This window comes from Eleutherodactylus coqui, chromosome 1 (assembly GCF_035609145.1).
Source record: "Eleutherodactylus coqui strain aEleCoq1 chromosome 1, aEleCoq1.hap1, whole genome shotgun sequence".
NCBI lineage: Eukaryota > Metazoa > Chordata > Amphibia > Anura > Eleutherodactylidae > Eleutherodactylus > Eleutherodactylus coqui.
This window is the reverse complement of record NC_089837.1, coordinates 66,064,158-66,091,439: the sequence shown is the minus strand read 5'-3', so window position 1 is coordinate 66,091,439 and position 27,282 is coordinate 66,064,158. Positions and strand designations below refer to the sequence as shown.

The following is a 27,282-nucleotide window of genomic DNA, read 5'->3' as shown; positions in this document are numbered from 1 at the left end:
GCGTGCCCCGATTCTCCGCGCCGAGCCTATGTATCTATCAGATAGACTCACCGCAAAGAACTGACAGCAGCCCCCCTCCTCCCCCACGGCAGAATATCGCTGGCAATATTCGGCAACAGCCGTGGACAGGGGGCCTAACAGGAGATATAGCTACAGAAGACCTGCTACCCACTACCCTGACTACATATCCTGAAGGTAATATAGACTTATATAACAGGATGCAGATGTAAAAGACTGTAAGGGGAGATGTGGGAATCTAATCCAGTATATAATGTGACTTACTGATATAGATGCATTTGTGTACTAGGAAAGCATGAGGACGTCTATGGGTTAGGGCTCATTCACATGGGCATATATGTATTTCAGTTGTGTAAATATGTAGTGTATGCGCACAGAAAAAAAACCTGAAAGACTGTTCCCAATGATTTCAGTTTAATATGCGTTATTTTGGTACATATTATACACTAAAATAAGAAATGCTACGTTTTTTCTTACGTGACTGAAATACGCACACTGGAATTAACCCATTGAAATCACACTTTTATTTATTGTGTAATACGCTGTATATTTATGTGAAAGAGCCCTTACTGTATAACTGGGGACTGTATGTGAGCGTACGGATGGAAAAGAGTTTTGTTGTGGCCCCTGCGGACGCTTTAATGAGCTGCTGTAGGTACGGAGCCTTAACCTGTACAGACACTGAGTGCTGATCGGTGTGATCTGTAGAGAGCGTGTACCAGCCCGGATGAGTAGGTAAAGGGACAGCAAACACAAAGAGATTAGGAATACAAAGTGTCTGTTGAATCCCGTATGGGCGGTAAATCTGAGAGTGTGTCGCTAGAACCATTGATGTTCCAGAAGGTTGTGTTAATCTGAGCAGTTTAGAGAACGGATTTGATAATGAAAAGACTGGTTAGCCGATACAGCGTTCCCAGATATCACAGTCCGTGTTACTGAGTGTTATGAAATGTATTACCAAAGTATTCAGAACGGTTACAATGTGTTGAACTGTGAGTCTGGTTAAAGTGACTTACAGCTGGTTCCACTTAAACTGATAGCAGCCAGGTATGAAACAAGCATGGCTACCGAGCTTGTTCCATACTCACCCTACAGTCGCACGTTTATGTGATTGGTCATTAAAGGGTTAACTTTAAAGGGATTTTCTGTGTGCTTAAAAATTATGCTAACAGTGAAAAAGGGGAGAGAATTAAAAAAAACACACACATATTGTCCTGTAAATCCAGTGCGGATGCTGCGGCGGATCCTGCGGGAGAGTTTTGCTTTGATTTCTGTTTGCACTTCTAAAGAATATATCATTCTTGCTTTTCTCAGGTCATAACAGAATAACCATCTGGAAACCGTACTGTGAAGGTAAAATATTCTCCCATCTAATAAATCCTGCATATTATGGGTATCATCTCTGCACAGTATACACACAGATCACCTATAGATTATACACATATGCTGACTGACTAAGAACCCCCACAGATAAAACATGTCTTACAGGTTAACTGTATAAATGACTGCTCCTTTCCAGAACTGTCAGCAATACCGACAACAGCCGCAACATTAGAGGGTTAAAGGTCATTAAAGGGTTAACTTTAAGGGGATTCTCTGTGTGCCTAAAAATTATCCTAACTGAAAAAGGATAGAGAATTAAAAAAAAAAAACGGATATTGCCCTGTAAATCCCCCGCGATCCCAGTGCGCATGCTGCGGCGGATCCTGTTGGAGATTTCTTTTGAAAACAACGGCATTCGCAGCAACACCAACAATAGCAGCAGCAACAACACTAAGGTCGGCGGCAACAACACTAACAGTGGCAGCAACAACAGTGTCAGCCGTGAAAACAGTGACAGTAGTGGCAACAATACCGACAACAGCGGCAACAAAAGCATTAGCCATGGAAACAACAGTGGCGCCAACAAACCTACCAGCGGCGCCAACAACAGTGTCAGCTGTGGAAACAACAGTGACAGTGGCGGCAACAAAAGTAACAACTAACCAACAACAGTGTCAGCGTGGAAACAACAGCGGTGGTAACAACACCAAAAGTGGCAACAGCAGTGTCAGTCATGGAAACATAAACTTTTATTTTTCCATCCCCACTTTCAAAAACCATAACCTTATTGTTGTATTTTTCACCAGTACCATTTAATATTCAACACTGTATAAATTACCTCTCTTTTCCACATCTGTCAACAGCACCGCCGGATGACCCGAGGAGAGGTATCCTTGGATGCGGAAAGCCAAAAGTAAAAGTAGGTAGTTATTTCATGGGTTGTGAAGCCGGCGCTCCTACTTCCCCCAATGTCCGCTGATGTTGCTGTCACTGCAGTGGGCCAGACGATCAGCTGATGAAAGGGGTTTCTGAGCAGCGGACCCCGTCCATCAAATACTGATGACCTATCGGAGTATAGGTCATCAGTGGAAAAACAGGGCAGGAAACTCTTTATAGAAGGTCCCTCTACTATAAGAAAGCATGTCTTAAAACTAAACTGTATACATCTCTTCTTATTTCCAGAAGTGTCACTGGAGATGCTGGACTTCCTAGAACAGCACCCTAATTGGCTGCCAGAAAATCCAATTAAAAGCCTTAAGTAGTGATCTTATGGGGTGACACCTTAAGACTTCTCATAGTGGCCATCTACACAGTATAAAACAATGTAATCTAACCCTACAGATCAATGACACACCTTTATGTGATTGGTTATTTAAGGGTTAACTTTTAAGGGATTTTCTGTGTGCTTAAAAGTTATCTTGAGGGCGCCCACCCACTGGCGTTTGCGATTTTCGTGCGTGAAAATTTTTGCCGCGTTTTCGCGGCGTTTTCGCGGCTTTTCCATTAATTTCCATTGACTTTCATGGGTGCATTAGGAGAAAAATAAGGACACATATGCAACTGACAGTTCCTATGTTAAAAAACGCAACGCAACGCAAAACGCCAGTGGACAGGAGTACATTCAATTCTAATTGCTCTGCAGAAAACACGCAAAACGCAAAGAAAAAAAAATCGCCAGTGGGTGGGCGCCCTAACTGTGAAAAAGCAGAGAGAATCTTAAAAAATAATAAAGGATATTGCCCTGTAAATCCCCCGCAATCCCAGTGCGGATGATGCGACGGATCCTGTGGGAGATTTCTGTTGAAAACAACAGCAGTGGCAATAACACCAACAGCAACAATAGCAGCAGTAGTGGAAACAACAGCGGCGGCAACAAAAGTGTCAGCCGTGAAAACAACAGCGACAGTGGCGGCCACAATACCAACAACCGTGGCAACAACAGCGTCAGCCATAGAAACATCAGTGCCGACAACAAAACTAAAAGCGGCGCTAACAAGAGTGTCAGCTGTGGAAACAACAGCGGCGACAAAAACAGCGGTAGCAACAACAGTGTCAGCTGTGGAAACAACAGTGGCGACAACAACAGTGTCAGCTGTGGAAACAACAGTGGCGACAACAACAGTGTCAGCTGTGGAAACAACAGTGGCGACAACAACAGCGGCAGCAACAACAGTATCAGCTGTGGAAACAACAGGGACAGTGGCTGCAACAACAACGTCAGCCGTGGAAACAGCGGTGGTAACAACACAAAAAGCGGCAACAATAGTGTCAGCCATGGAAACATTAACTTTCATTTTTCCATCCCCACTTTCAAAAACCATAACCTTATTTTCTGACGACGTGAAGCTACATGGGGGCTGTTTTTGTAGTTGTATTTTTCACCAGTACCATTTATTATTCAACACTGTATAAATGACTTCTCTTTTCCAGAACTGTCAGCAGCGCCGCCGGATGACCCCGAGGAGAGGTATCCTTGGTATACTACGGAGCACAGATCTGATTTTTAGGATAATTGCTCTTTTTTTTAACATGACAACTTCTTGCCCGTTACCTGGTAATGTAACATTATTTCATCGCTGCCCTCAGACAGTGTTATACAGCAGTTTTAGGGGTTTTGGTGAACTTGTGGTTCAGTTCAAATTAATTTGGACCAAACTGAATTTTTCACAAGTTGGTTCCCCACTAGTGAGCGCCGCCGCAGTCCGCCTTGTATCCAACCCACACCTCAGTCACCTACATGTATCCCACAGAGATAGAAGGGGTTAATGCTATAAGCATGCTGATAACCTGTGTATTTATATGTTATTTACAGGGCTGTCAGATGAGAACACCGTGACCCCCGGAGAGAAACTGACAGTCAAAACTGGAGAGATGAGAAGAACTTTCCTCTTTATCTACATATAATGTCCACCTTCTATTTCTCTGATTTCTACCATTTACCTGTAAACTAGAGGGAGGTTAACCCCTTAATGGTGACTACAGAGTCACAATATCTCATTACATATAATCATGATAATAAAAGTTCTTGTTAGTTTTTTGTTCTAGTTTTCCTGTTCTAAGAGATGCGCCCTACAAATCTAGGGTTTGGATTGGATCCCAGTTGTAGGTAATGTATAAAACTAATGTTATTCTCCCCATAGGAACATCTGGAGCGGAGGTCCATCTGAGAACGGTTATTATTCTGACCCTTCCCAGTATGAATGGTAAGTGTATAATGACGTTGTTACTATTACTATTTATTCCTCTATAACAAATCCATGGCACGCCAGAGGGGATGATGGGGGGGTCTCTTCTGACAGGGTAATTATATGATAAAATGATTAATTGTCCAGTATCTCAGTTCTCTCTGTTCCTGGACACTGCGGCCAGGTGGCAGCTATCAAAGACAACCACGTATTTAGCAGACTCGATTTTTTTTCACTATACGGTGACACACCGCCTCCACCTCACATGTATGGTGGCTGCCAGGAAGCGGTTAATTTATCCAAAGACTAGAAAAAAAATTTACCCCATGGAAGCTACCAATGTCTATTGTGTTTCCTGATGACTGAAATCTGCTGTTGATAGAAAATCTCTGTTTTGCCTTTCAATTAATTTATTATGAATTTTGCATATTGCAGAAAAGTCGGCCAGCGTGATAATAAAGACATTGCCTACAATAACACCAGCATACCCTGAAGGTATTTAAAGGTAGGAGCTCTAACATGGAGTAGTTGGCGTCAGCAGAGTCATTTTGATGACCCTCATCCCTTTAGCGTTGGACTGACCCACAAGAGGAAACGCCCATATAAAAGGAAAATGGTTTGGCGGATTATCATCCAATTTTAGATACAAGTTGTGGAGGAAAGAAGAAGCCTGTTAGGCCATGTCATGAGCATGAAGGCCATTTTGAATACCACCATCTTGGCTTCAACTTCAGTTTTTCTAATAGGAAGGTAAGTGTGTGACACATCAATCTAGTAGAGACTCTCACCAGAGAAACAATGTTGTACGTCATTTCCTATATTGTTATTCATCCTCTTGTTAAAGCAGTGATTTTTATTTTGTACCAGCAATGTGAATGATGACCTTGTCCCAGCGCCCCAGGATGACCCCGAGGAAAGGTATCCTTGGATCCATGATATAATCAGTAAAAGTAAGTAGTTATTTGATTCGGTTACATATGGAGAAAACACTACTTAACCCCTTCCTGCCACAACCCTTTCTCACTTTTTTTTTCATATTTCCATCCTCACTTTCAAAAAATCATAACTTTTTCTATTTTTCCGGCGACGGCTACATGAGGGCTGTCTTTGTGGGACAAGTTGTATTTTCAGTGGTGCCATTTAATATACAGCACTGTATAATGTATCAGAAAACTTTTAAAATCTTTTTAGTGGGATGAAATGAAAACTAGGAAATCTTATAACTTTTGGGAGGAGGGGTCGTTTTCATGGCCCTCAGCGTGCAACAGGAATGATGTGTTGTCTGTATTTTGTGGGTCAGTATGATGACGGCGATATCAAATTTATATTTTTTGTGCTGTGAATCTTTGGTCACTTTTTATTTAATTGTTTGTAGAGACGGATTGACCAAAAAAAGCACAATATTGGCATTGTGTGAATATATATATATATATATAAATATAAATATATATATAATTTTTGATGGCCTTCACGATGTGGGATAAATGTGTTTCTTTTTGTTTTTTTTTAAGTTAAATCGGACTTTTACAGATGCGGCAATACTTAGTTTTAATTAATTTAATTTTGATACATCAACAGGTAAAAGTAAACTTTTACTATTTTTTTTATTTGCTATTGATTACGTTTAATAAAGTTTTTTTTTTTAAAGTAGTATTTTGGTTGTGAATCTTCAAAAATTCCAGATGTTTATGCACAGCTGGTTGTGTGTATAAATTGGGCAACATTGCCATCTTATGCTATTCCTCATTTCTTATACTTCTCCACATCGCTATTTTTCAAGATGGCCGCCGCATCCCTGCGGATATGCAGCTTGAACCTACATTTATCACAATTCCCTGCTCCGTACTTTCTTCTTGTGTATGTCCTGCTAAGCACTGCCCTGCTATTGGTCAGCAATCCAGTCCTGAGAGCTGAATACAAAAAAGCCTGTTCGCAGTTGTTCTTACTCCGAACCCCCATTGACTTCTATGGGGACTAGAGATGAGCGAGCATACTGGTTAAGGCAAAATACTCGAGCGAGTATTGCCATTTTCGAGTACATGCCTGCTCGTCTCAAAAGATTCGGCGGCCGGTGTGGGTGAGCGGTGAGTTGTGGGAGTGAGCATGGGGGGGTGGGAAGGAGAGAGTGAGAGAGAGATCCCCCCCCCCCCGTTCCTCCCCACTCTCCGCCGCCCCCCTGCTGGCCCCCAAATCTTTTGAGACTCGAAAAGGGCAATACTCGCTCAAGTAATTTGCCTTAGTTAGTACGCTCACTCATCTCTAATGGGGACACAGAAAGGTAAAGCATGTTCTAGCTTCTTTTTGTGCGACCAAAATTTGCGCATGTGAACAAACCTAATGAAATCAATGGGTTCTATTCTCTGTGCGTCCATGTGATGACGGCCTAACACTGACCAGTAGAGAGCTATGGCCAGCCAGGATATCCCCACTCTCATCACAGTCCACATCTGGGATATATAGCATGTTAAATTAGTCTAAAAACTAGAAGGTAGTTCCAAAAGTTACACATTTAAGCCAAAGCCTCCAGAAGAATCAAGGAACGTGAGAATGTCAGGCCATTGTACCAGGCTCTAACACTAAGCCATAGTTAGCATACCTAAAGTAGCAGTTAGCGGGTATAGTAACATTAAACTGCATGAACTAAAAAGCTGCCCTCACTTACTATATCAGTAAGGATGGTCACTCCATAAAGCCCTTAGAATGAGGATTCAGTAAAGTGGTGCAGATGGGGAAAATGTGGATTACCCCACAGGGAAGTATTCAGGGGACATTTAGCCGCCTCCTCGGGACAGAATGCCACACTTTAAGGCTCACCATCATAGGGGTGGCAAAACAATCCCCATGGAAATACGGCCCCTCAGTACCAGCCCTCTGATCCAAGCCCACTGCTTGATTGTAATTAGATGAGGACAACAAGAGTGTCAGCTGTGGAAACAACAGCAGCGACAAAAACAGCGGCAGCAACAACAGTGTCAGCTGTGGAAACAACAGTGGCGACAACAACAGTGTCAGCTGTGGAAACAACAGTGGCGACAACAACAGCGGCAGCAACAACAGTGTCAGCTGTGGAAACAACAGTGGCGACAACAACAGCGGCAGCAACAACAGTATCAGCTGTGGAAACAACAGGGACAGTGGCTGCAACAACAACGTCAGCCGTGGAAACAACAGCGGTGGTAACAACACAAAAAGCGGCAACAATAGTGTCAGCCATGGAAACATTAACTTTCATTTTTCCATCCCCACTTTCAAAAACCATAACCTTATTTTCTGACTACGTGAAGCTACATGGGGGCTGTTTTTGCAGTTGTATTTTTCACCAGTACCATTTAATATTCAACACTGTATAAATTACCTCTCTTTTCCAGAAATGTCAGCAGCGCCGCCGGATGACCCCGGGGAGAGGTATCCTTGGATGCGGAAAGCCAAAAGTAAAAGTAGGTACTGTATATACCGGCGTATAAGGTGACGGGGCGTATAAGACGACCCCCCAACTTTCACCTTATACGCCGGTAATATAGTGTAAAAAAAAAAAATCATTACTCACCTCCCCCGGCGTCCTGTCGCGCTCCGGCAGGATGTCGCTCGCTCCTCGTCCCCGGCGCAGCATTGCTTTCTGAATGCGGGGCTTGGAATCCCCGCCTCCAGAAAGCTAATACACACGCCGTCAGCCAGTTACAGCCATTCAATGACAGCATTGAATGGCTGTGATTGGCTGAAGGCGCACGTGGCTTCAGCCAATCACACTATTCAATGACATCATTGAATGGGTGTGATTGGCTGAAGCCACGTGCGCCTTCAGCCAATCACAGCCATTCAATGCTGTCATTGAATGGCTGTAACTGGCTGACGGCGTGTGTATTAGCTTTCTGGAGGCGGGGATTCCAAGTCCCGCATTCAGAAAGCAATGCTGCGCCGGGGACGAGGAGCGAGCGACATCCTGCCGGAGCGCGACAGAACGCCGGGGGAGGTGAGTAATGATTTTTTTTTACACTTTTTTTTTGGTATTACCGGCGTATAAGACGACCCCCGACTTCAGAGCAGATTTTTCGGGGTTCAAAAGTCGTCTTATACGCCGGTATATACGGTAGTTATTTCATGGGTTGTAAAGCCGGCGCTCCCACTTCAACCAATGTCCTCTGATGCCGCTGTCACTGCAGTGGGCCAGACGATTAGCTAATGGATGGGGTTTATGAGCAGCGAATACCTGTCCATCAAATACTGATGGCCTATTGGAGGATAGGTCATCAGTGGAAAAACAGGACAGGAAACTCTTTTTAGAAGGACCCTCTACCATAAGAAAGTAAGTCTTAAAACCAAACTGTATACCTCTCTTCTTATTTCCATAGGTGTCGCGGGAGATGCTGGACCTCCTAGAACAGCTCATTAATTGGCTGACAGAAAATCCCAACCAAGGGCATAAGGGGTAATCTTGTGAGGGAACACATAGAGAATTCTCATAGCGGCCATCTACACAGTATAAAACTGGGCAGTAGTGACGGGCTGTGTCGTATAGGGGAACACTTCTATAGACGCATGTTAGTTAGAGAAGGGAAGCAGTTATACCAGCGCTAGAGCTTATATAGAGAGATTATATAGACTGCAGCATCTAAGTAGATAAATGGCCATGATGGGAGCCAGCTCTGATTGTGGCTATAGTCAGCAGATGTCAGCTATAGGAATTAGCTGGTAGCAGCCAGGTATAAAGCAAGCATGACTACCGAGCTTGTTCCATACTCACCCTACAGCTCAATGACATACGTTTATGTGATTGGTAATTTAAGGGTTAACTTTAAAGGGATTTTAAAATTTTAAAATAATCTTAACTGTGAAAAAGGAGAGAGAATTTTAAAAAATAACGGATATTGCCCAGTAAATCCCCCGCGATCCCAGTGCGGATGCTGCGGCAGATCCTGCGGGAGATTTCTGTTGAAAACAACAGTAGTGGCAACAACACCAACAGCGGCAGCAACAGTAGCGGCAGCTGTGGAAACAATAGTGGCGGCAAAAACACTAACTGTGGCGCCAACAACAGTGTCAGCCGTGGAAACAACAGTGGTGACAAGAACACCAACAGCGGCGGCAACAACAGTGTCAGCTGTGGAAACAACAGTGACAATAGTGGTAACAACGTCAGCCGTGGAAACAACAGCGGTGGTAGCAACACCAAAAGCGGCAACAACAGTGTCAGCTATGGAAGCATAAACTTTCATTTTTCCATCCCCACTTTCAAAAACCATAACTTTATTTTCCAACTACTCTTTTCCAGAACTGTCAGCAGTGCTGCCGGATGACCCGAGGAGAGGTATCCTTGGATGTGGAAAGCCACAATAAAAGTAGGTAGTTATTTCATGGGTTGTGAAGCCGGCGCTCCTACTTCCTCCAATGTTCGCTGATGCCGCTGTCACTGCAGTGGGCCAGACGATTAGCTAATGGATGGGGTTTCTGAGCAGCGGACCCCTGTCCATCAAATACTGATGGCCTATCGGAGGATAGGTCATTAGTGGAAAAACAGGACAGGAAACTCTTTTTAGAAGGACCTTCTAGCATAAGAAAGCAAGTCTTAAAACTAATCTTATACCTCTCTTCTTATTTCCAGAAGTGTCACGGGAGATGCTGGACCTCCTAGAACAGCTCATTAATTGGCTGCCACAAAATCCCAACAAAGCCCAAAAGGAGTGATCTTGTGAGGTGACACATAGAGAATTCACACTTTTTCACCAATTGTTTATTTGTGGATATTGTCCATACCAGAAGCCCAGGATGACCAAGTTCTCATGCCACTGCTGCAGCAAGGCTATACATGGCGGACACACTGCTCCACTTTTCAACGACTGTAAGTAATACATTTATTTAGTTTAATAGTTTTTAGTTACATTTAATAAATCTCCTTTCATATAAGTTACTTTTTCACTAATAAATATGATAAATAAAATATTAACGTTTAATTTTGTTAGTCTGTGAGACTAATATGTAGTGAAAGGGTAACTTGAAAATATGTTTAGTGATTTAGGGTTAATAATGTTTTCCTTGTTCAGTTGTGGGCACGTTGTCACGATGGGGGAGGGCATCAGCTTTCCCTGCCCCCTGCTACGGTGGTGCTCACACCCATGATCTGTGTAACGGCCCGGTAGATGGACACGCGTGTCGCTTACTGGTGATGTGACAGAGACCTCCTGCCTCTCGCCACTATGGTGCACGCTCCTCCATCATCCTCTGTGCAATGATCTGAGAGATCTTACTGTGCGCTGCGTCCCGGTGACACAAGGCCTCCCTCCCCTGCTCCACTCCCGTCTCCTGCCTGAGATATGGCGTCCCTTGCATCTCCAGCTGACTACGGAACGCAAACTAAGGTAGCCTTGGAGCTAAAACGCTCTTCCTCTCCCACCATCTTACTTCCTGTTAATATTTTAGAACTTGTTATATATTCAGTGATATTGGTCTGTTAAGTCATGCTTGATAAAGTTGCTATATGGGCACCGAAACGCGTTGCAAAATTGTGAAGTTCTTTTGTTTACCTTTTTATCATTAAAAAACCTGCTTTCTATTAATATGTGTCTACATTGCATCTTGATGTACAAGAAGAGGAGGGTTCTAATTCCCACATAAGAACCCCTCTCTTCTCGCTAATGAGTATTACCAATTTTTTTCCTGCATTAACTGATGAGCGCTTGTTGTTTTTTCTTTAAACTATAGTTGTCTTTGTCCTGATTCCCTGCCTTGGATTTTGGAGTCTTCCTGTCCCATGGATGCATCTGGTGCAGAAGAAGTGTCCGGCTTACCAGGACTACAGGTGTGGTGGCCTCCCCTCCCCACAGGCTAGCTGTCCACGCCAGGTGAGCCCTTCTCTTTATTCTTTTTTTAGTCACTTCTTTTTGTTTCCTCACAAGACTCTATTCTTTTTTAGTAGTTTTTTTTCTTTTACCCCATATCATTGTTAATCAAACTTTATCTCTTTAACACTTTACAACAACTTTAAGCTCTCATCATAATGCAGGGCTGGGATAAATTATCCCACTATCCATGATTCCGTCTCTTCTACAATGGAGATACTACAGAGCACAGATCTGATTTTTAGGATGATAATTGCGTTTTTTTTAACATGACAACATCTTGCCTGTTACCTGGTAATGTAACATTATTTCATCTCTGCCCTCAGACAGTATTATACAGCAGTTTTAGGGGTTTTGGTGAACTTGTGGTTCAGTTCAAATTAATTTGGACCAAAACAAATTTTTCACAAGTTGGTTCCCCACTAGTGAGCGCCGCCGCAGTCCGCCTTGTATCCAACCCACACCTCAGTGACCTACATGTATGCCACGGAGATAGAAGGGGTTAATGCTATAAGCATGCTGATAACCTGTGTATTTCTATGTTATTTACAGGGCTGTCAGATGAGAACACCGTGACCCCCGGAGAGAAACTGACAGCCAAAACTGGAGAGATGAGAAGAACTTTCCTCTTTATCTACATATAATGTCCACCTTATATTTCTCTGATTTCTACAATTTTCCTGTAAACCAGAGGGAGGTTAACCCCTTAATGGTGACTACAGAGTCACGATATCTCATTACATATTATCATGATAATAAAAGTTCCTGTTAGTTTTTTGTTTTGTTCTAGCTTTCCTGTTCTAAGAGATGTGCCCTACAAATCTAGGGTTAGGATTGAATCCCAGTTGTAGGAAATGTATAAAACTAATCAATGTTATTCTCCCCATAGGAACATCTGGACCGGAGGTCCATCTGAGACCGGTTATTATTCTGACCCTTCCCAGTAGAAATGGTAAGTGTATAATGACGTTGTTACTATTGCTATTTATTCCTCTATAAGAAATCCATGGCAGGCCAGAGGGGATGATGGGGGGGTCTCTTCTGTCAGGGTAATTATATGATAAAATGATTAAATGTCCGGTATCTCAGTTCTCTTTGATCCTGGACACTGCGGCCAGGTGGCAGCTATCAAAGACAGCCACGTATTTAGCAGACTCGATTGTTTTTCACCATACGGTGACACACCGCCTCCACCTCACATGTATGGTGGCTGCCAGAAGGGGTTAATTTATCCAAAGAATAGAAAAAAAATTTACCCCATGGAAGCTACCAATGTCTATTGTGTTTCCGCTGACTGAAATCTGCTGTTGATAGAAAATCTCTGTTTTGCCTTTCAATTAAATTATTATGAATTTTGCATATTGCAGAAAAGTCGGCCAGCGTGATAGGAAAAACATCGCCTACAATAACACTAACATACCCTGAAGGTATTTAAAGGTATGAACTCTAACATGGAGTAGTTGGCGTCAGCAGAGTCATGTTGATGACCCTCATCCCTTTAGCATTGGACTGACCCACAAGAGGAAACGCCCATATAAAAGGAAAATGGTTTGGCGGATTATCATCCAATTTTAGATACAAGTTGTGGAGGAAAGAAGAAGCCTGTTAGGCCATGTCATCAGCATGACGGCCATTTTGAATACCACCATCTTGGCTTCAACTTCAGTTTTTCTAATAGGAAGGTAAGTGTGTGGCACATCAATCTGGTAGAGACTCTCACCAGAGAAACAATGTTGTGCGTCATTTACTATAATGTTATTCATTCTCTTGTTAAAGCAGTGATTTTTATTTTGTGCCAGCAATGTGAATGATGACATTGTCCCAGCGCCCCAGGATGACCCCGAGGAAAGGTATCCTTGGATCCATGATATAATCAGTAAACGTAAGTAGTTATTTGATTGGGTTACATATGGAGAAAACACTACTTAACCCCTTCCTGCCACAACCCTTTCTCACTTTTGTTTTCATATTTCCATCCTTACTTTCAAAAAATCATAACTTTTTCTATTTTTCCGGCGACGGCTACATGAGGGCGGTCTTTGTGGGACAAGTTGTATTTTCAGTGGTGCCATTTAATATACAGTATTGTATAATGTATCAGAAAACTTTTAAAATCAAGTGGGATGAAATGGAAGCTAGGAAATCTTATAACCTTTGGGAGGAGGGGTCGTTTTTATGGCCCTCAGCGTGCAGCAGGAATGATGTGTTGTCTGTATTTTGTGGGTCAGTATGATGACGGCGATATCAAATTTCTATTTTTTGTGCTGTGAATTTTTGGTCACTTTTTATTTAATTGTTTGTAGAGATGGATTGACCAAAAAAAGCACAGTATTGGCATTGTGTGAATATATATATATATATATATATATATATATATATATATATATATATATATATATATATATATATATATATATATATATATATAAATATAAATATATCTATAATTTTTGATGGCCTTCACGATGTGGGATAAATGTGTTTTTTTTTTAAGTTAAATCGGACTTTTACAGATGCGGCAATACTTAGTTTTAATTAATTTAATTTTGATACATCAACAGGTAAAAGTAAACTTTTACTATTTTTTTTATTTGCTATTGATTACGTTTAATAAAGTTTTTTTTTTTTAAAGTAGTATTTTGGTTGTGAATCTTCAAAAATTCCAGATGTTTATGCACAGCTGGTTGTGTGTATAAATTGGGCAACATTGCCATCTTATGTTATTCCTCATTTCTGATACTTCTCCACATCGCTATTTTTCAAGATGGCCGCCGCATCCCTGCGGATATGCAGCTTGAACCTACATTTATCACAATTCCCTGCTCCGTACTTTCTTCTTGTGTATGTCCTGCTAAGCACTGCCCTGCTATTGGTCAGCAATCCAGTCCTGAGAGCTGAATACAAAAAAGCCTGTTCGCAGTTGTTCTTACTCCAAACCCCCATTGACTTCTATGGGGACTAGAGATGAGCGAGCATACTGGTTAAGGCAAAATACTCGAGCGAGTATTGCCATTTTCGAGTACATGCCTGCTCGTCTCAAAAGATTCGGCGGCCGGTGTGGGTGAGCGGTGAGTTGCGGGAGTGAGCATGGGGGGGTGGGAAGGAGAGAGTGAGAGAGAGATCTCCCCCCCGTTCCTCCCCGCTCTCCCCCGCCCCCCTGCTGGCCCCCAAATCTTTTGAGACTCGAAAAGGGCAATACTCGCTCAAGTAATTTGCCTTAGTTAGTACGCTCACTCATCTCTAATGGGGACACAGAAAGGTAAAGCATGTTCTAGCGTCTTTTTGTGCGACCAAAATACGCACACCAAAATATGCGCATGTGAACAAGCCCAATGAAATCAATGGGTTCTATTCTCTATGCGTCCATGTGATGACGGCCTAACACTGACCAGTAGAGAGCTATGGCCAGCCAGGATATCCCCACTCTTATCACCGTCCACATGTAGGATATCTAGCGTGTTAAATGAGTATAAAAACTAGAATGTAGTTCCAAAAGTTACACATTTAAGCCAAAGCCTCCAGAAGAATCAAGGAACGTGAGAATGTCAGGCCATTGTACCAGGCTCTAACAGCAAGCCGTAGTTGGCATACCTAAAGTAGCAGTTAGCGGGTATAGTAACATTAAACTGCATGAACTAAAAAGCTGCCCTCACTTACTATATCAGTAAGGATGGTCACTGCATAAAGCCCTCAGAATGAGGATTCAGTAAAGTGGTGCAGATGGGGCAAATGTGGATTACCCCACAGGGAAGTATTCAGGGGACATTTAGCCGCCTCCTCGGGACAGAATGCCACACTTTAAGGCTCAGCATCATAGGGGTGGCAAAACAATCCCCATGGAAATACGGCCCCTCAGTACCAGCCCTCTGATCCAAGCCCACTGCTTGATTGTAATTAGATGAGGACAACCACCAGCCTGAATAAACCAATTGGCTAGCTAAAGAAGGGCACCCCCGCCCACCCACCAATCAATCGGAAGGCAAAGGGCTTCTAATTTAAAGCTTGGAAGGCAGCCTCTACATAACATGCTGCGTACTAGTACTATTAGGTGGAGAGTATCAGAAACTTTGGGGGAAACTAGGGCAATTTTGGGGAGTTATAGCTGACATACACAAATTTAGACAATAGTTTAATTTTCAATAAATTTATGCAGCCTACTAAGGTAAAGAGGAGGAAGTCCCAGTGGTGGCCACCTCCTGGGCCCAGCCAAAAACTGTACGTCCTATAGCGGGAAGGGGTTATATTCCTGCACCCATGTAACATGGCTAAGCGAGCACAGATTGTACGATAATATGTGTAAAAACTAACGCAAAAGCGTGTCGTTAATGATGTAACTGCGTGGCACTTGACAAGCATCTTTTCACATACTAAAGTGTGAGGCGACACTTATAAGAGATGCACCCTCTAAATCTCGGGTTGGGATTGCAGCCCAAATGTAGATGATATATGAAGCTAATGAATGCCTTGTTCTCCCCTTAGGAACATCTGGACCGGAGGTCAGAATTAGGACCGTTATTATTCTGACTATTCCTGCTACAATGGAGATACTACGGAGCACAGCTCTTATGGTTTAGACTGTATTTGTGGCTTTTTTCAACATCATGACTACTTGTCCGTTACCTGGTAAGTTACATTATTTGATGGCTGCCCTTAGACAGTATTATACAGCAGTTTTACGGGTTTTGGTGAATTTGTGGTTCAGTTCAAATTAATTTGGACCAAACTGGTTTTTCACAAGTTGTCTCCCCACTACTGAGCGCCGCCGCAGTTCGCACCATTTACAGGAGATTATTTAGTTAGAATCTTCTAGTCTTCCTGTAATAGGAGATACGCCCTATAAATCTCGGGTTATGATTAGAGCCCAAATGTAGATGATATGAAGCTAAAGAATGCCTTGTTCTCCCCATAGGAACATCTGGACCGGAGATCAGAATTAGGACCGTTATTATCCTGACTATTCCTGCTACAATGGAGATACTGCGGAGCACAGCGTCTATTTTCTTGATTCTTTTTTTTTGGACACGGCAGCTTCTCGCCTGTTACCTGGTAATGTTACATTATTTTATCACCACTCTTAGACAGTGTTATACAGCAGTTTTAGGGGTTTTGGTGAACTTGTGGTTCAGTTCAAATTAATTTGCACCAAACTGATTTTTCACAAGTTGTCTCCCCACTAGTGAGCACCGCCGCAGTCCGCGCCATTTACAGGATATTAGTTAGAATTCGCTAGTCTTCTTGTAATAGGAGATACGCCCTATAAATCTCGGGTTGGGATTGGAGCCCAAAAGTAGATGATGTATGAAACTAATGAATGCCATTTTCTCCCCATAGGAACATCTAGACCGGAGGTCAGAATTAGGATCCGTTATTATTTAGACTATTCCTAGTATAAACGGTAAGTGTATAATGATGTCACTACTATAACTAGAAAAAATGTAGAACTGGCAGCATATGGGGATGTAGTAGAAAAGAGTAATTTATTCTCCCATCACAACAGACAGCGAAGGTTCGGCCTGACAGCCTTCCTCATGCTTGTCTGTTGTGATGGGAGAATAAATTACTAATTTTTACTGCATCCCCATATGCTGCCAGTTCTACAATTTTTCTATATGGACTTTCTATGGAGTGTGCAGTTTGAAACACCTTGACTAGCTATTGCATACAATGGCCTGACCCAGTGTGGGAAGTTTAGTGCTGCTGGTGCAAAACCTGTTATATGTACTTTGGCCATTACTATTACTATTTATTCCTGTAGTTTATGTCATTACTTATAACTGTAGGAAACTGTTCCCCAATTTATAAAAGATACAGACAACCTCAATATATTGACATAATGGGGGTATTAGGGTTGTCCAGGGCTAGAAAAACATGGTGTTTTTTTTCCCCAAAAACAGCGCCACCATTCTTTGTGTGCTGTTTTTGGAATTGCAGTTCATCTTCCCTTCACTTCAACAAAAGGTTATTAAGCTGCTGCCGACCACCCGACTACATATCCTGAAGGTAATATAGCATGTCTGTCCATAGAGGATATAGACGTATATAACAGGATGCAGACATAAGAGACTGTAAGGGAAGATGTGGGAATCTACCCAGGTATATAACTGTATGTGACTTACTGACATAGATGCATTTGTGTACTAGGAAAGCGTGAGGACGTCTACGGGTTAGGGCTCATTCACATGGGCATATATGTATTTCAGTTACGTAAATATGCAGCGTATTTATGTGACTGAAATATGCATACTTTCTGCTTATTGTGCACAAAAAAAACCCTGAAAGACTGTTCCCAGTGATTTCAGTTTAATATGGGTTATTTTGGTACATAATATACACTAAAATAAGAAATGCTTAGTTTTTTCTTACACAACTGAAATACGCACACGGGAATAAATCCACTGAAATCACTGTTTTATTCACTGTGTAATACGCTGTATATTTATGTCCATATGAAAGAGCCCTCACTGTATAACTGGGGACTGTGTGTGAGCGTGCGGATGGAAAAGAGTTTTGTTGTGGCCCCTGCGGACTCTTTAATGAGCTGCTGTGGATGCGGAGCCTTAACCTGTAGAGACACTGAGTGCTGATCGGTGTGATCTGTAGAGAGCGTGTACCAGCCCGGATGAGTAGGTAAAGGGACAGCAAACACAAAGAGATTAGGAATACAAAGTGTCTGTTGAATCCCGTATGGGCGGTAAATCTGAGAGTTGAACTGTGAGTCTGATAAAGTGACTTACAGCTGGTTCCACTTAAACTGGTAGCAGCCAGGTATGAAGGAAGCATGGCTACCGAGCTTGTTCCATACTCACCCTACAGTCGTGCACGTTTATGTGACTGGTCATTAAAGGGTTAACTTTAAAGGGATTTTCTGTATGCTTAAAAATTATTCTAACAGTGAAAAAGGAGAGAGAATAAAAAAAAAAACACACATATTGTCCTGTAAATCCCCGCGATCCCAGTGCGGATGCTGCAGCGGATCCTGTGGGAGAGTTTTGCTTTGATTTCTGTTTGCACTTCTAAAGAATATATCATTCTTGTTTTTCTCAGGTCAGAGCAGAATAACCATCTGGAAACCGTACTGTGAAGGTAAGGTCTTCTCCCATCTAATAAATCCTGCATATTATGTGTATTATATCTACACAGTATACACACAGATCACCTATAGATTATACACATATAGTGACTGACTAAGAACCCCCACAGATAAAACATGTCTTAAAGGTAAACTGTATAAATGACTTCTCCTTTCCAGAACTGTCAGCAATACCGACAACAGCCGCAACAACAGCATCAGCCATGGAAACAACAGTGGCGACAACGAAACTAACAGCGGCGCCAACAACAGTGTCAACTGTGGAAACAACAGTGACAGTGGCTGCAACAACAGTGTCAGCCGTGGAAACAACAGCGGTGGTAACAACACCAAAAGCGGCAACAGCATTGTCAGCCATGGAAACATAAACTTTTATTTTTTCATCCCCATTTTCAAAAACCATAACCCTATTGTTTTATTTTTCACCAGTACCATTTAACATTCAACACTGTATAAATGACTTCTCTTTTCCAGAACTGTCAGCAGCGCTGCTGGATGACCCCGAGGAGAGGTATCCTTGGATGCGGAAAGCCAAAAGTAAAAGTAGGTAGTTATTTCATGGGTTGTGAATCCGGTGCTCCCACTTCCTCCAATGTCCGCTGATGCTGCTGTCACTGCAGTGGGCCAGGCGATTAGCTGATGGATGGGGTTTCTGAGCAGCGGACCACTGTCCATCAACTAATGATGGCCTATCGGAGGATAGGTCATCAGTGGAAAAACAGGACAGGAAACTCTTTTTAGAAGGACCCTCTACCATAAGAATCCCAACAAAGGCCGTAAGGGGTGATCTTATGGGGTGATAAAGATAATTCTTATAGCGGCCATCTAGAGACCCTCCTCCATAAGAAAGCATGTTTTAAAACTAATCTGTATAAATCTCTTCTTATTTCCAGAGCTGTCACAGGAGATGCTGGACTTCCTGGAACAACACCCTAATTGGCTGCCAGAGAATCCCAACAAAGGCCGTAAGTAGTGATTTTATGGGGTGACACACAGATAATTCTCATAGCGGCCATCTACATAGTATAAACTGGGCAGTAGTGACGGGCTGTGTCTTATAGGGCAACTCTTCTATAGACGCATGTTAGTTAGAGAAGGAACGCAGTTATACCAGCGCTAGAGTATATATAGAGAGATTATATAGGCTGCAGTATCTAAGTAGATAAATGGTCATGATAGGAGCCAGCACTGATTGTGGCTATAGTCAGCAGATGTCAGCTGTAGGAATTAGCTAGTAGCAGCTAAGTATGAAGCAAGCATGGATACCAAGCTTGTTCCATACCCTACAGATCAATGATGTACGTTTATGTGATTGGTCACTAAAGAATTAACTTTAACCCATTCCCGCTGCAGGGCGTAAGTTTACGTCCTGGGAGCGGGGTACTTCCCGCAACAGGGCGTAAACTTACGTCCTGGAGATAGCGCTGGATCATATGTGATCCAGCGCTATCCCACAGCGGGAGCTGGCTGTCAGTCACAGCCGGCGTCTCGCTGCAGCAGCGGGGGGACATCGGAGATGCGCCCGCCACTTTTAACCCCTTCCCTGCCGCGATCTAAGTAGATCGCGGCAGGGGAAGAGTTCACAGCGGGAGCGCAGCTCCCTCTGTGTCTCCGGTCGGAACTCGCGATGTCATCGCGAGAGCCCGGCCTGTCACCATGGCAACAGGACGCCAGACACTGGCGTCCTGTATTGCCTATGCCTGAGATCGCTGTATGAGCGATAAGGCATGGGAGAGCAGTAGCTCTGCCATGCCTTATGACAGCGATCATCAGGGCAGTGATTAAAGTCCCTCAGAGGGACACAAACAGTATAAAAAAAAGAAAGATTTAAAAAATGAATTAAAAAAAATGTAAAAAAAAGAGTAAAAAAACCATTTTTTATGCTTTTTCTCAGATTAGCATAAAAAAAGGTAAAAAAAAAATAAAACCCCACATATTTGGTATTGTCGCGTCCGTAACGATGCGTACAATAAGTTGCACATGCTTTTGACTGTGCACCGAAAAAAACACTAAAAAAAAAGCTAAAAAACTGAGGCAAAATGCTCATTTTTAGCATTTTGCCTCACTAAAAACGCAATAAAAGTGATCAAAAAAGTTGTATGGTACCAATAAAATCTACAGCTCGTCTCGCAAAAAATAAGCCCTCATAGAGCTCTGTACATCAAAAAATAAAAAAGTTACGTGACTTTGAATGCAGCAATTTAGAATAGAAAAAAGATTTCCAAAAAAAAGGGTTTTTATTGCAGAAAAGTGGGAAAACCTAAAAAAAATGTTAGAATTTTGGTATCGTTGTAACCGTACCGGGCTGCAGAAAAAATGGAAAGTCTCATTTATGCTACATGATTAACAGTGTAAAAAAAAAATAAAAAAATCTATGGCAGAATTGATGCGTTTTCTCTCTCTGCTATCATTAAAAAAAAAAAAAAAAATTTACAATATAGTCTATATAACCAAAATTGGCATCGATAAAAACTACAGTTCGCCACGCAAAAAACAAGCCCTTATACGGCCGCGTCCACGGAAAAATAAAAAAGTTATGGCTTTTGAAAAATGGAGATGGAAAAATACCAAAAAATCGCTTGGTCCTCAACGCCAAAATAGGCCTTGTCATGAAGGGGTTAAAGGGATTTTCTTTGTGCTTAAAAATTATCCTAACTGTGAAAAAGGAGAGAGAATTTTTAAAAATGACAGATATTGCCCTGTAAATCCCCGCGATCCCAGTGCGGATGCTGCGACGGATCCTGCGGAAGAGTTTTGCTTTGATTTCTATTTGCACTTCTAAAGAATATATCATTCTTGTTTTTCTCAGGTCGTAACATGAAAACCATCCGAAAACCGTACTCTGAAGGTAAAGTCTTCTCCCATCTATTAGTTCCTGTATATTATGTGTATCATCTCTACACAGTATACACACAGATCACCTATAGATTATACAGTTTTGGTTTGATTTCTGTTGAAAACTACAGCGTCAGCAGTAGAAACAACAGTGGTGATAACAAAACTAACAGCCGCGGATACAACAGCGTCAGCCGTGGAAACAACAGTGGTGACAACAAAACCAACACCGACGGCTACAACAGTGACAGCTGTGCAAACAACACTAACAGTGGCAGCAACAACGTCAGCCGTGGAAACAACAGCGGTGGTAACAACACAAAAAGCGGCAACAACCGTGTCAGCCATGGTAGCATAAACTTTCATTTTTCCATCCCTACTTTCAAAAAACATAGCCTTATTTTTCCGACTATGTGAAGCTACATGGGGCTGTTTTTGCAGTTGTATTTTTCAACAGTACCATTTAACACTCAACACTGTATAAATGACTTCTCCTTTCCAAATCTGTCAGCAGTGCCGCCGGATGACCCCGAGGAGAAGTATCCTTGGATGCGGAAAGCCAAAAGTAAAAGTAAGTAGTTATTTCATGGGTTGTGAATCTGGCGCTCCTACTTCATGCAATGTCCGCTGATGCCGTTGTCACTGCAGTGGGCCAGACGATCAGCTGATGAATGGGGTTTCTGAGCAGCGGACCCCTGTCCATCAAATACATTTATGTGATTGGTCATTTAAGGGTTAATTTAAAGGGATTTTCTTTGTGATTAAAAATTATCCTAACATTATTTAACATTCAACACTGTATAAATGACTTCTCCTTTCCACATCTGTCAGCAGCACCGCCGGATGACCCGAGGAGAGGTATCCTTGGATGCGGAAAGCCAGGAGTAAAAGTAGGTAGTTATTTCATGGGTTGTGAAGCCGGCGCTCCCACTTCATGCAATGTCTGCTGATGTCGCTGTCACTGCAGTGGGCCAGATGATCAGCTGATGGATGGGGTTTCTGAGCAGCAGACCCCTGTCCATCAAATACTGATGGCCTATCGGAGGATAGGTCATCAGAGGAAAAACAGGACAGGAAACTCTTTTTAGAAAGACCCTTTACCATAAGAAAGCAAGTCTTAAAACTAAGCTGTATACATCTCTTCTTATTTTCAGAAGTGTCGCAGGAGATGCTGGACCTCCTAGAACAGCTCATTAATTGGCTGACAGAAAATCCCAACAAAGGCCGTAAGGGGATCTTATGGGGTGACACCTAGAGAATTCTCATAGCAACCATCTACACAGTAGTGACGGGCTATGTCTTATTAGTGAATACTTCTATAGACGCATGTTAGTTAGAGAAGGGACGGAGTTATACCAGCGCTAGAGCTTATATAGAGAGATTATATAGGCTGCGGCATCTAAGTAGATAAATGGCCATGATAGGAGCCAGCACTGATTGTGGCTATAGTCAGCAGATGTCAGCCATAGGAATTAGCTAGTAGCAGCCAAGTATGAAGCAAGCATGACTACCAAGCTTGTTCCATACTCACCCTACAGATCATTGATGCACGTTTATGTGATTGGTCACTAAAGAATTAACTTTAAAGGAATTTTCTTTGTGCTTAAAAATTATCCTAACTGTGAAAAAGGAGAGAGAATTTTTAAAAATGACAGATATCGCCCTGTAAATCCCCCGCGATCCCAGTGCGGATGCTGGGGAAGAGTTTTGCTTTGATTTCTGTTTGCACTTCTAAAGAATATATCATTCTTGTTTGTCTCAGGTCGTAGCAGAATGAACATCAGGAAGCCGTTCCTTGAAGGCAGCAACAACAACAGTGACAGCTGTGGAAACAACAGTGACATTGGCAGAAATAACAGTGTCAGCCGTGGAAACAACAGCGGTGGCAACAACAGTGTCAGCTGTGGAAACAACAGCAGCGGCAACAACACCAACGTCAAAAATGGTGTCAGCCATAGAAAGAACAGCAGCGGCAACAACAGTGTCAGCCGTGAAAACGACAGCGGCGGCACAAAACCGACAGCGGCGGCAACAACAGCGTCAGCCGTGGAAATAGCAGCGGCGGCAAAAACAGTGTCAGCTGTGGAAACAACAGCATCATCCGTAGAAAGAACAGCGGCGGCAACAACGCCAACAGCGGTGGCAAAAACAGTGTAAGCCGTGGAAACAACAGCGGTGACAACAACAGTGTCAGCCGTGGAAACAACAGCGGTGGCAACAATACCAACAGCGGCAACAACAGTGTGACCCCAGTAAAGGGCCTTAAACCTCAACATGCATGTTTACTTTTAAAGCTGGGGCTTGACTGAGTGGCCGGCTCCTACTCTAACCAGTAGGAATGGAGAAACCTCAGATCTTGGCAGTTTAACCCCTTACATGCCACAATCAAAAGTAACTGCAGCATGTAAGCAGATGAAAGGTGGAGGGGGCTCCTTCTGTCACCAATCGACACCATGGAATGGGATTGCAAGATACCAATGTGTTCCCATGGCAGCCGGAAGATTGACAAAGGCCTCCACGTTTACCGTGTAACTCGGCGTATTAAACCCTGCCTCCAGTAATACGCTGTTGTCATAGTATAATGCATCACATAAGCTTGGTGAGCGCCAAAAAAACCCTAATAAAAAGCAATCCAAGTCACATGTACTTCAAAATAGTACCAATAAAAACTACAAATCTTCCTGCAAAATACAAGATCTCATATAGCTCGATTCCTGGAAAAATAAAGATGTCATGGGTCTTAGCGATGCAGAATCAATTATCTTTAAAAAATGTGTTTTTATTGTGCAAAAGTAGGAAAAAATTTTAAATAAATTGTACAAACAAAAGAAAGCTATCATGTTATTTTTACCGAATGGTGAATGCTGTAAAACAAGTGGTGGGTTTTCTGGACATAGATTACATTATATCTACCCCCAGAGTTCTGCCATTAAAAATACACCTCATCCCAAAAACCAAGCCCTCGTACGACTCAGTCAACGAGTCATGGCTCTTACAATGCAATGGTGAAAATCGCTGGGTCCTTAAGACTTTTACAACTGCATACTAAAACCAAGGAAGAAAGATTCCAACTGGGGAGCCAGAGATAAAGAGGGGAGGGGGCGAATATACAATAAGTCCACTCAGCAGGACCAACAAGACAGGAAGAACAGAACTCCATAGAGCCGGGCGTCCTACACCCCTGAGGAGAGGGAGAGAATTACGCAGCCATCGCTACTGCAGCTGAGGGGCAAGTTACCCAAATCCCTAGGTTTTATTAAATTTGTCTAGGCAGACCCATCCAGATCTATGCAGCTCCGGCCCCTTAGGATGCTTCCAATTGAGTAAAATAACTTTTTTGGCCTAAAAAAAAGCTTATATAAGGTGCGAGTCGCCATAATCAACAAGATATCATCCACAAGCCCGAAAAGACAAACCTTGGGATGCATGATCCACGGTGGCCCTAAGGCCTCATGTCCACGGGGAAAATCAGGCCCGCTACGGATTCTCCATGGAGAATCCATAGCGTGTCCCTCCTGCCCCGCGGACATGAGCGCAGAAAATAAGAATAAACTTACCCGCAGCGGACCGGGCAGGTCTTCTCTTCTTCACGTCCGGATCTTCTTTCTTCGGCCGGCGGATGTGCTCGGCACGCCGGCAGCGCGCCGCGCGCATGCGCCGGGCACATCCACAAGGCCGAAGAAAGAAGATCCGGCCGTGAAGAAGAGAAGACCTGCCCGGTCCGCTGTGGGTAAGTTATTCTTATTTTAGATCTCCCGCGGATCCGGACGGCTTCCATAGGCTTCAATAGAAGCCTGCTGGAGCCATCCCCTGGGAGACCCGCATGAAAATGGAGCATGTCCATTTTTTTTCATGCTCCATATTTTTTTAAATTCCCTTTTATTGACCATCCGCGGGTATTTATCTACCCGCGGGTGGTCAATGCATCCCTATGCATCCCGTCAGTAGTCCTACTAGTTGTTATACTCCCAGAACACGGGCTGCATTAGTTACACATCATGAACAAGTCGCTGAAGCGGACAGACCCGGAGTATGTAATCTAGACGGGAGATAGTAATTCTAGGTATAAAATTAATCTTATCGTTAAGGCCGGCTTCACATGGGCGTATGCACAATTGCGCACGCCTTAGGGCAACTTTTTTGCGCTATGAAGAAAGCTTTTTTCCCGCGCATGTTGGCACATTTTACACACACTGGTTGAAATAGGTGATTCAGCTAATGAGTTCCAGATGGTTCTTATTCCAGCGGAATTACGCAATGTTTCATGCATCTCCCTGCATGTTGCACGCACACTTGCGCAACCCCCATTGACTTCTATGGGGACCTTTGGTGCACAAATACACAGTATGATAGAGCATGTTCTATCTTTTTTTGTGTAACCGAAATGTGCACGCTAAAACTTGTGCATGTGAACAAACCCAATGAAATCAAAGGGTTCTATTCTCTGTGCATTGCGCATACAAAGATGTCTATGTGACAACGGCCTAACACTGACCAGTAGATGGCGAGGGCCAGCCAGGATATCCCCGCTCTCATCACAGTCCACATCTGGGATATCTAGCATGTTAAATGAATATAAAAATTAGAACGTAGTTAGGAAAGTTGTACATGTAAGCCAAAGCCTCCAGAAGAGTCAAGGAAGATTGTCAGGGCATTGAACTAGGCTTTAACAGCAAGCTATAGTTGGTTATACCTAAAGTAGCAGTTAGCTGGTATATTACAATTGCAGAGGACTTACGCACTTGGATTGTGAGAGGTTCAATAACTAGAACAAAAAGGGCCAGAGGTTGGGACCACCGAGTCACATACCTCTGTCGGAGAGAACCACGCAGAGATATGAGTATTAGTTCTGCCACTAGCCGCTGGGGAGCTATAGAACATCTGCAGCCATTTCATGAAAACTAACCCAAACCCAAAGCTCTGGCAAGATAAAATGTAGTCATTACTCATCTTGTTACCACAGCCTATCATAGCATCTCTTGGAGCTTAAGACAAACTACCCCTCTTTGGAGCGCATACACCGTACTCTGGATCAATGCTGCAGAATAATAGGCTAAAATGGATGAATGTATGTCTTTTTCCAGCTTTGCAAACTACACTGTGTTGACAAAAGAATTGGGATACCGACCAATTCTTTGCTGTCAGACGAAAGAGGATAGGCAAATTGAAAGTGTGAGCATTAGGTATAAAGTAGAACATCACACAGGTGTATCCCAGTACAGAAGCCATCAGAATGTCACCAAGTGTAGAGTTGACTTTTTTTCCAACCGGGTATGGTGATGGGCCTGAACAGCCAATCAGTGCAGGACATTGCAGCACTTTGGACCTTCCACTGTTGGCGATGTTATTTGGAAATAGAAAACATCTGGTGTGTGCAGCCACATTCCGGGAGATGTAGTTAACAAGTTGTGAAGGTATTCCACACATTGTCTACCTCCACTTGACTGAACCAAAGGCTTTTTCTTGGTCAATAAATACAGGAATCCAATACCCACTATTGGATGCAGATTTGTGAGATTGGTAAAAGAGATGTAAGGTTCCTATCCGCACTCTTTCCAGGCATAACGACTAATTAGTCAGCATGTATAACGTCTTTAAGGATAAAATTGATATGAATTACTAGTGTTTTGGTAAGGAATTTAATGTTATTAAGAAGAGAAATGGAATGATAGGAACCACAGTCTTTCAGGTCCTTCCCAGGTTTGGGAATTGGGACTATCAGAACCTCTCGCAGGGTGTCCGGCATGATGTCCTCCCAAAGGATAGAATTGTAAAGTATAGGAAGCCTAGAGGCCAAGAATTTCATGGTGTTTTATACCACTCAATGGGAAATCCAGCAGTGCTCGAAGATCTCTTGTTTGTACTGAACCGCAGCCACTAGATGCAGTAGGCTGGTGGTCCGCCATAGTGGTAGGCCTTACAAATTGCTAGAATTTATTGGTAAACTTCGATGGCTTGGTTGAGGTGAACACAAATGTGCGGAGATGGGGAAAAAGAC

The 27,282-nt window shown here is 42.9% G+C and overlaps 1 protein-coding gene across 1 annotated transcript; it reads left to right on the top strand.

Annotated features, from left to right (window-relative positions):
* The first annotated feature begins 3,113 nt into the window (after positions 1-3,113).
* LOC136619338 (putative uncharacterized protein DDB_G0286901) lies at positions 3,114-23,441 on the top strand. The gene is made up of 20 exons (XM_066594400.1): positions 3,114-3,378; positions 3,772-3,808; positions 4,482-4,544; positions 5,394-5,476; positions 7,895-7,963; positions 9,420-9,712; positions 9,796-9,862; positions 12,249-12,311; positions 12,449-12,501; positions 12,935-13,041; positions 13,159-13,241; positions 15,839-15,855; positions 16,691-16,707; positions 18,609-18,769; positions 19,343-19,414; positions 21,259-21,297; positions 21,355-21,633; positions 21,742-21,855; positions 22,439-22,510; positions 23,047-23,441. The coding sequence occupies exons 1-20, from the start codon at positions 3,114-3,116 to the stop codon at positions 23,439-23,441; spliced, it is 2,349 nt and encodes a 782-aa protein (XP_066450497.1).
* The last annotated feature ends 3,841 nt before the right edge of the window (positions 23,442-27,282 follow it).

What these genes read in the sequence shown, in the direction of transcription:
- LOC136619338 (XM_066594400.1), top strand. Translation starts at nt 3,114, where the DNA reads ATGCGACGGATCCTGTGGGAGATTTCTGTTGAAAACAACAGCAGTGGC. An exon ending in CCGGATGACCCCGAGGAGAG is followed by an intron (nt 3,809 to 4,481) that starts GTATCCTTGGTA and finishes TTCTCCCCATAG; the next exon opens with GAACATCTGGAGCGGAGGTC. An exon ending in GACCCTTCCCAGTAGAAATG is followed by an intron (nt 12,312 to 12,448) that starts GTAAGTGTATAA and finishes CCGGTATCTCAG; the next exon opens with TTCTCTTTGATCCTGGACAC.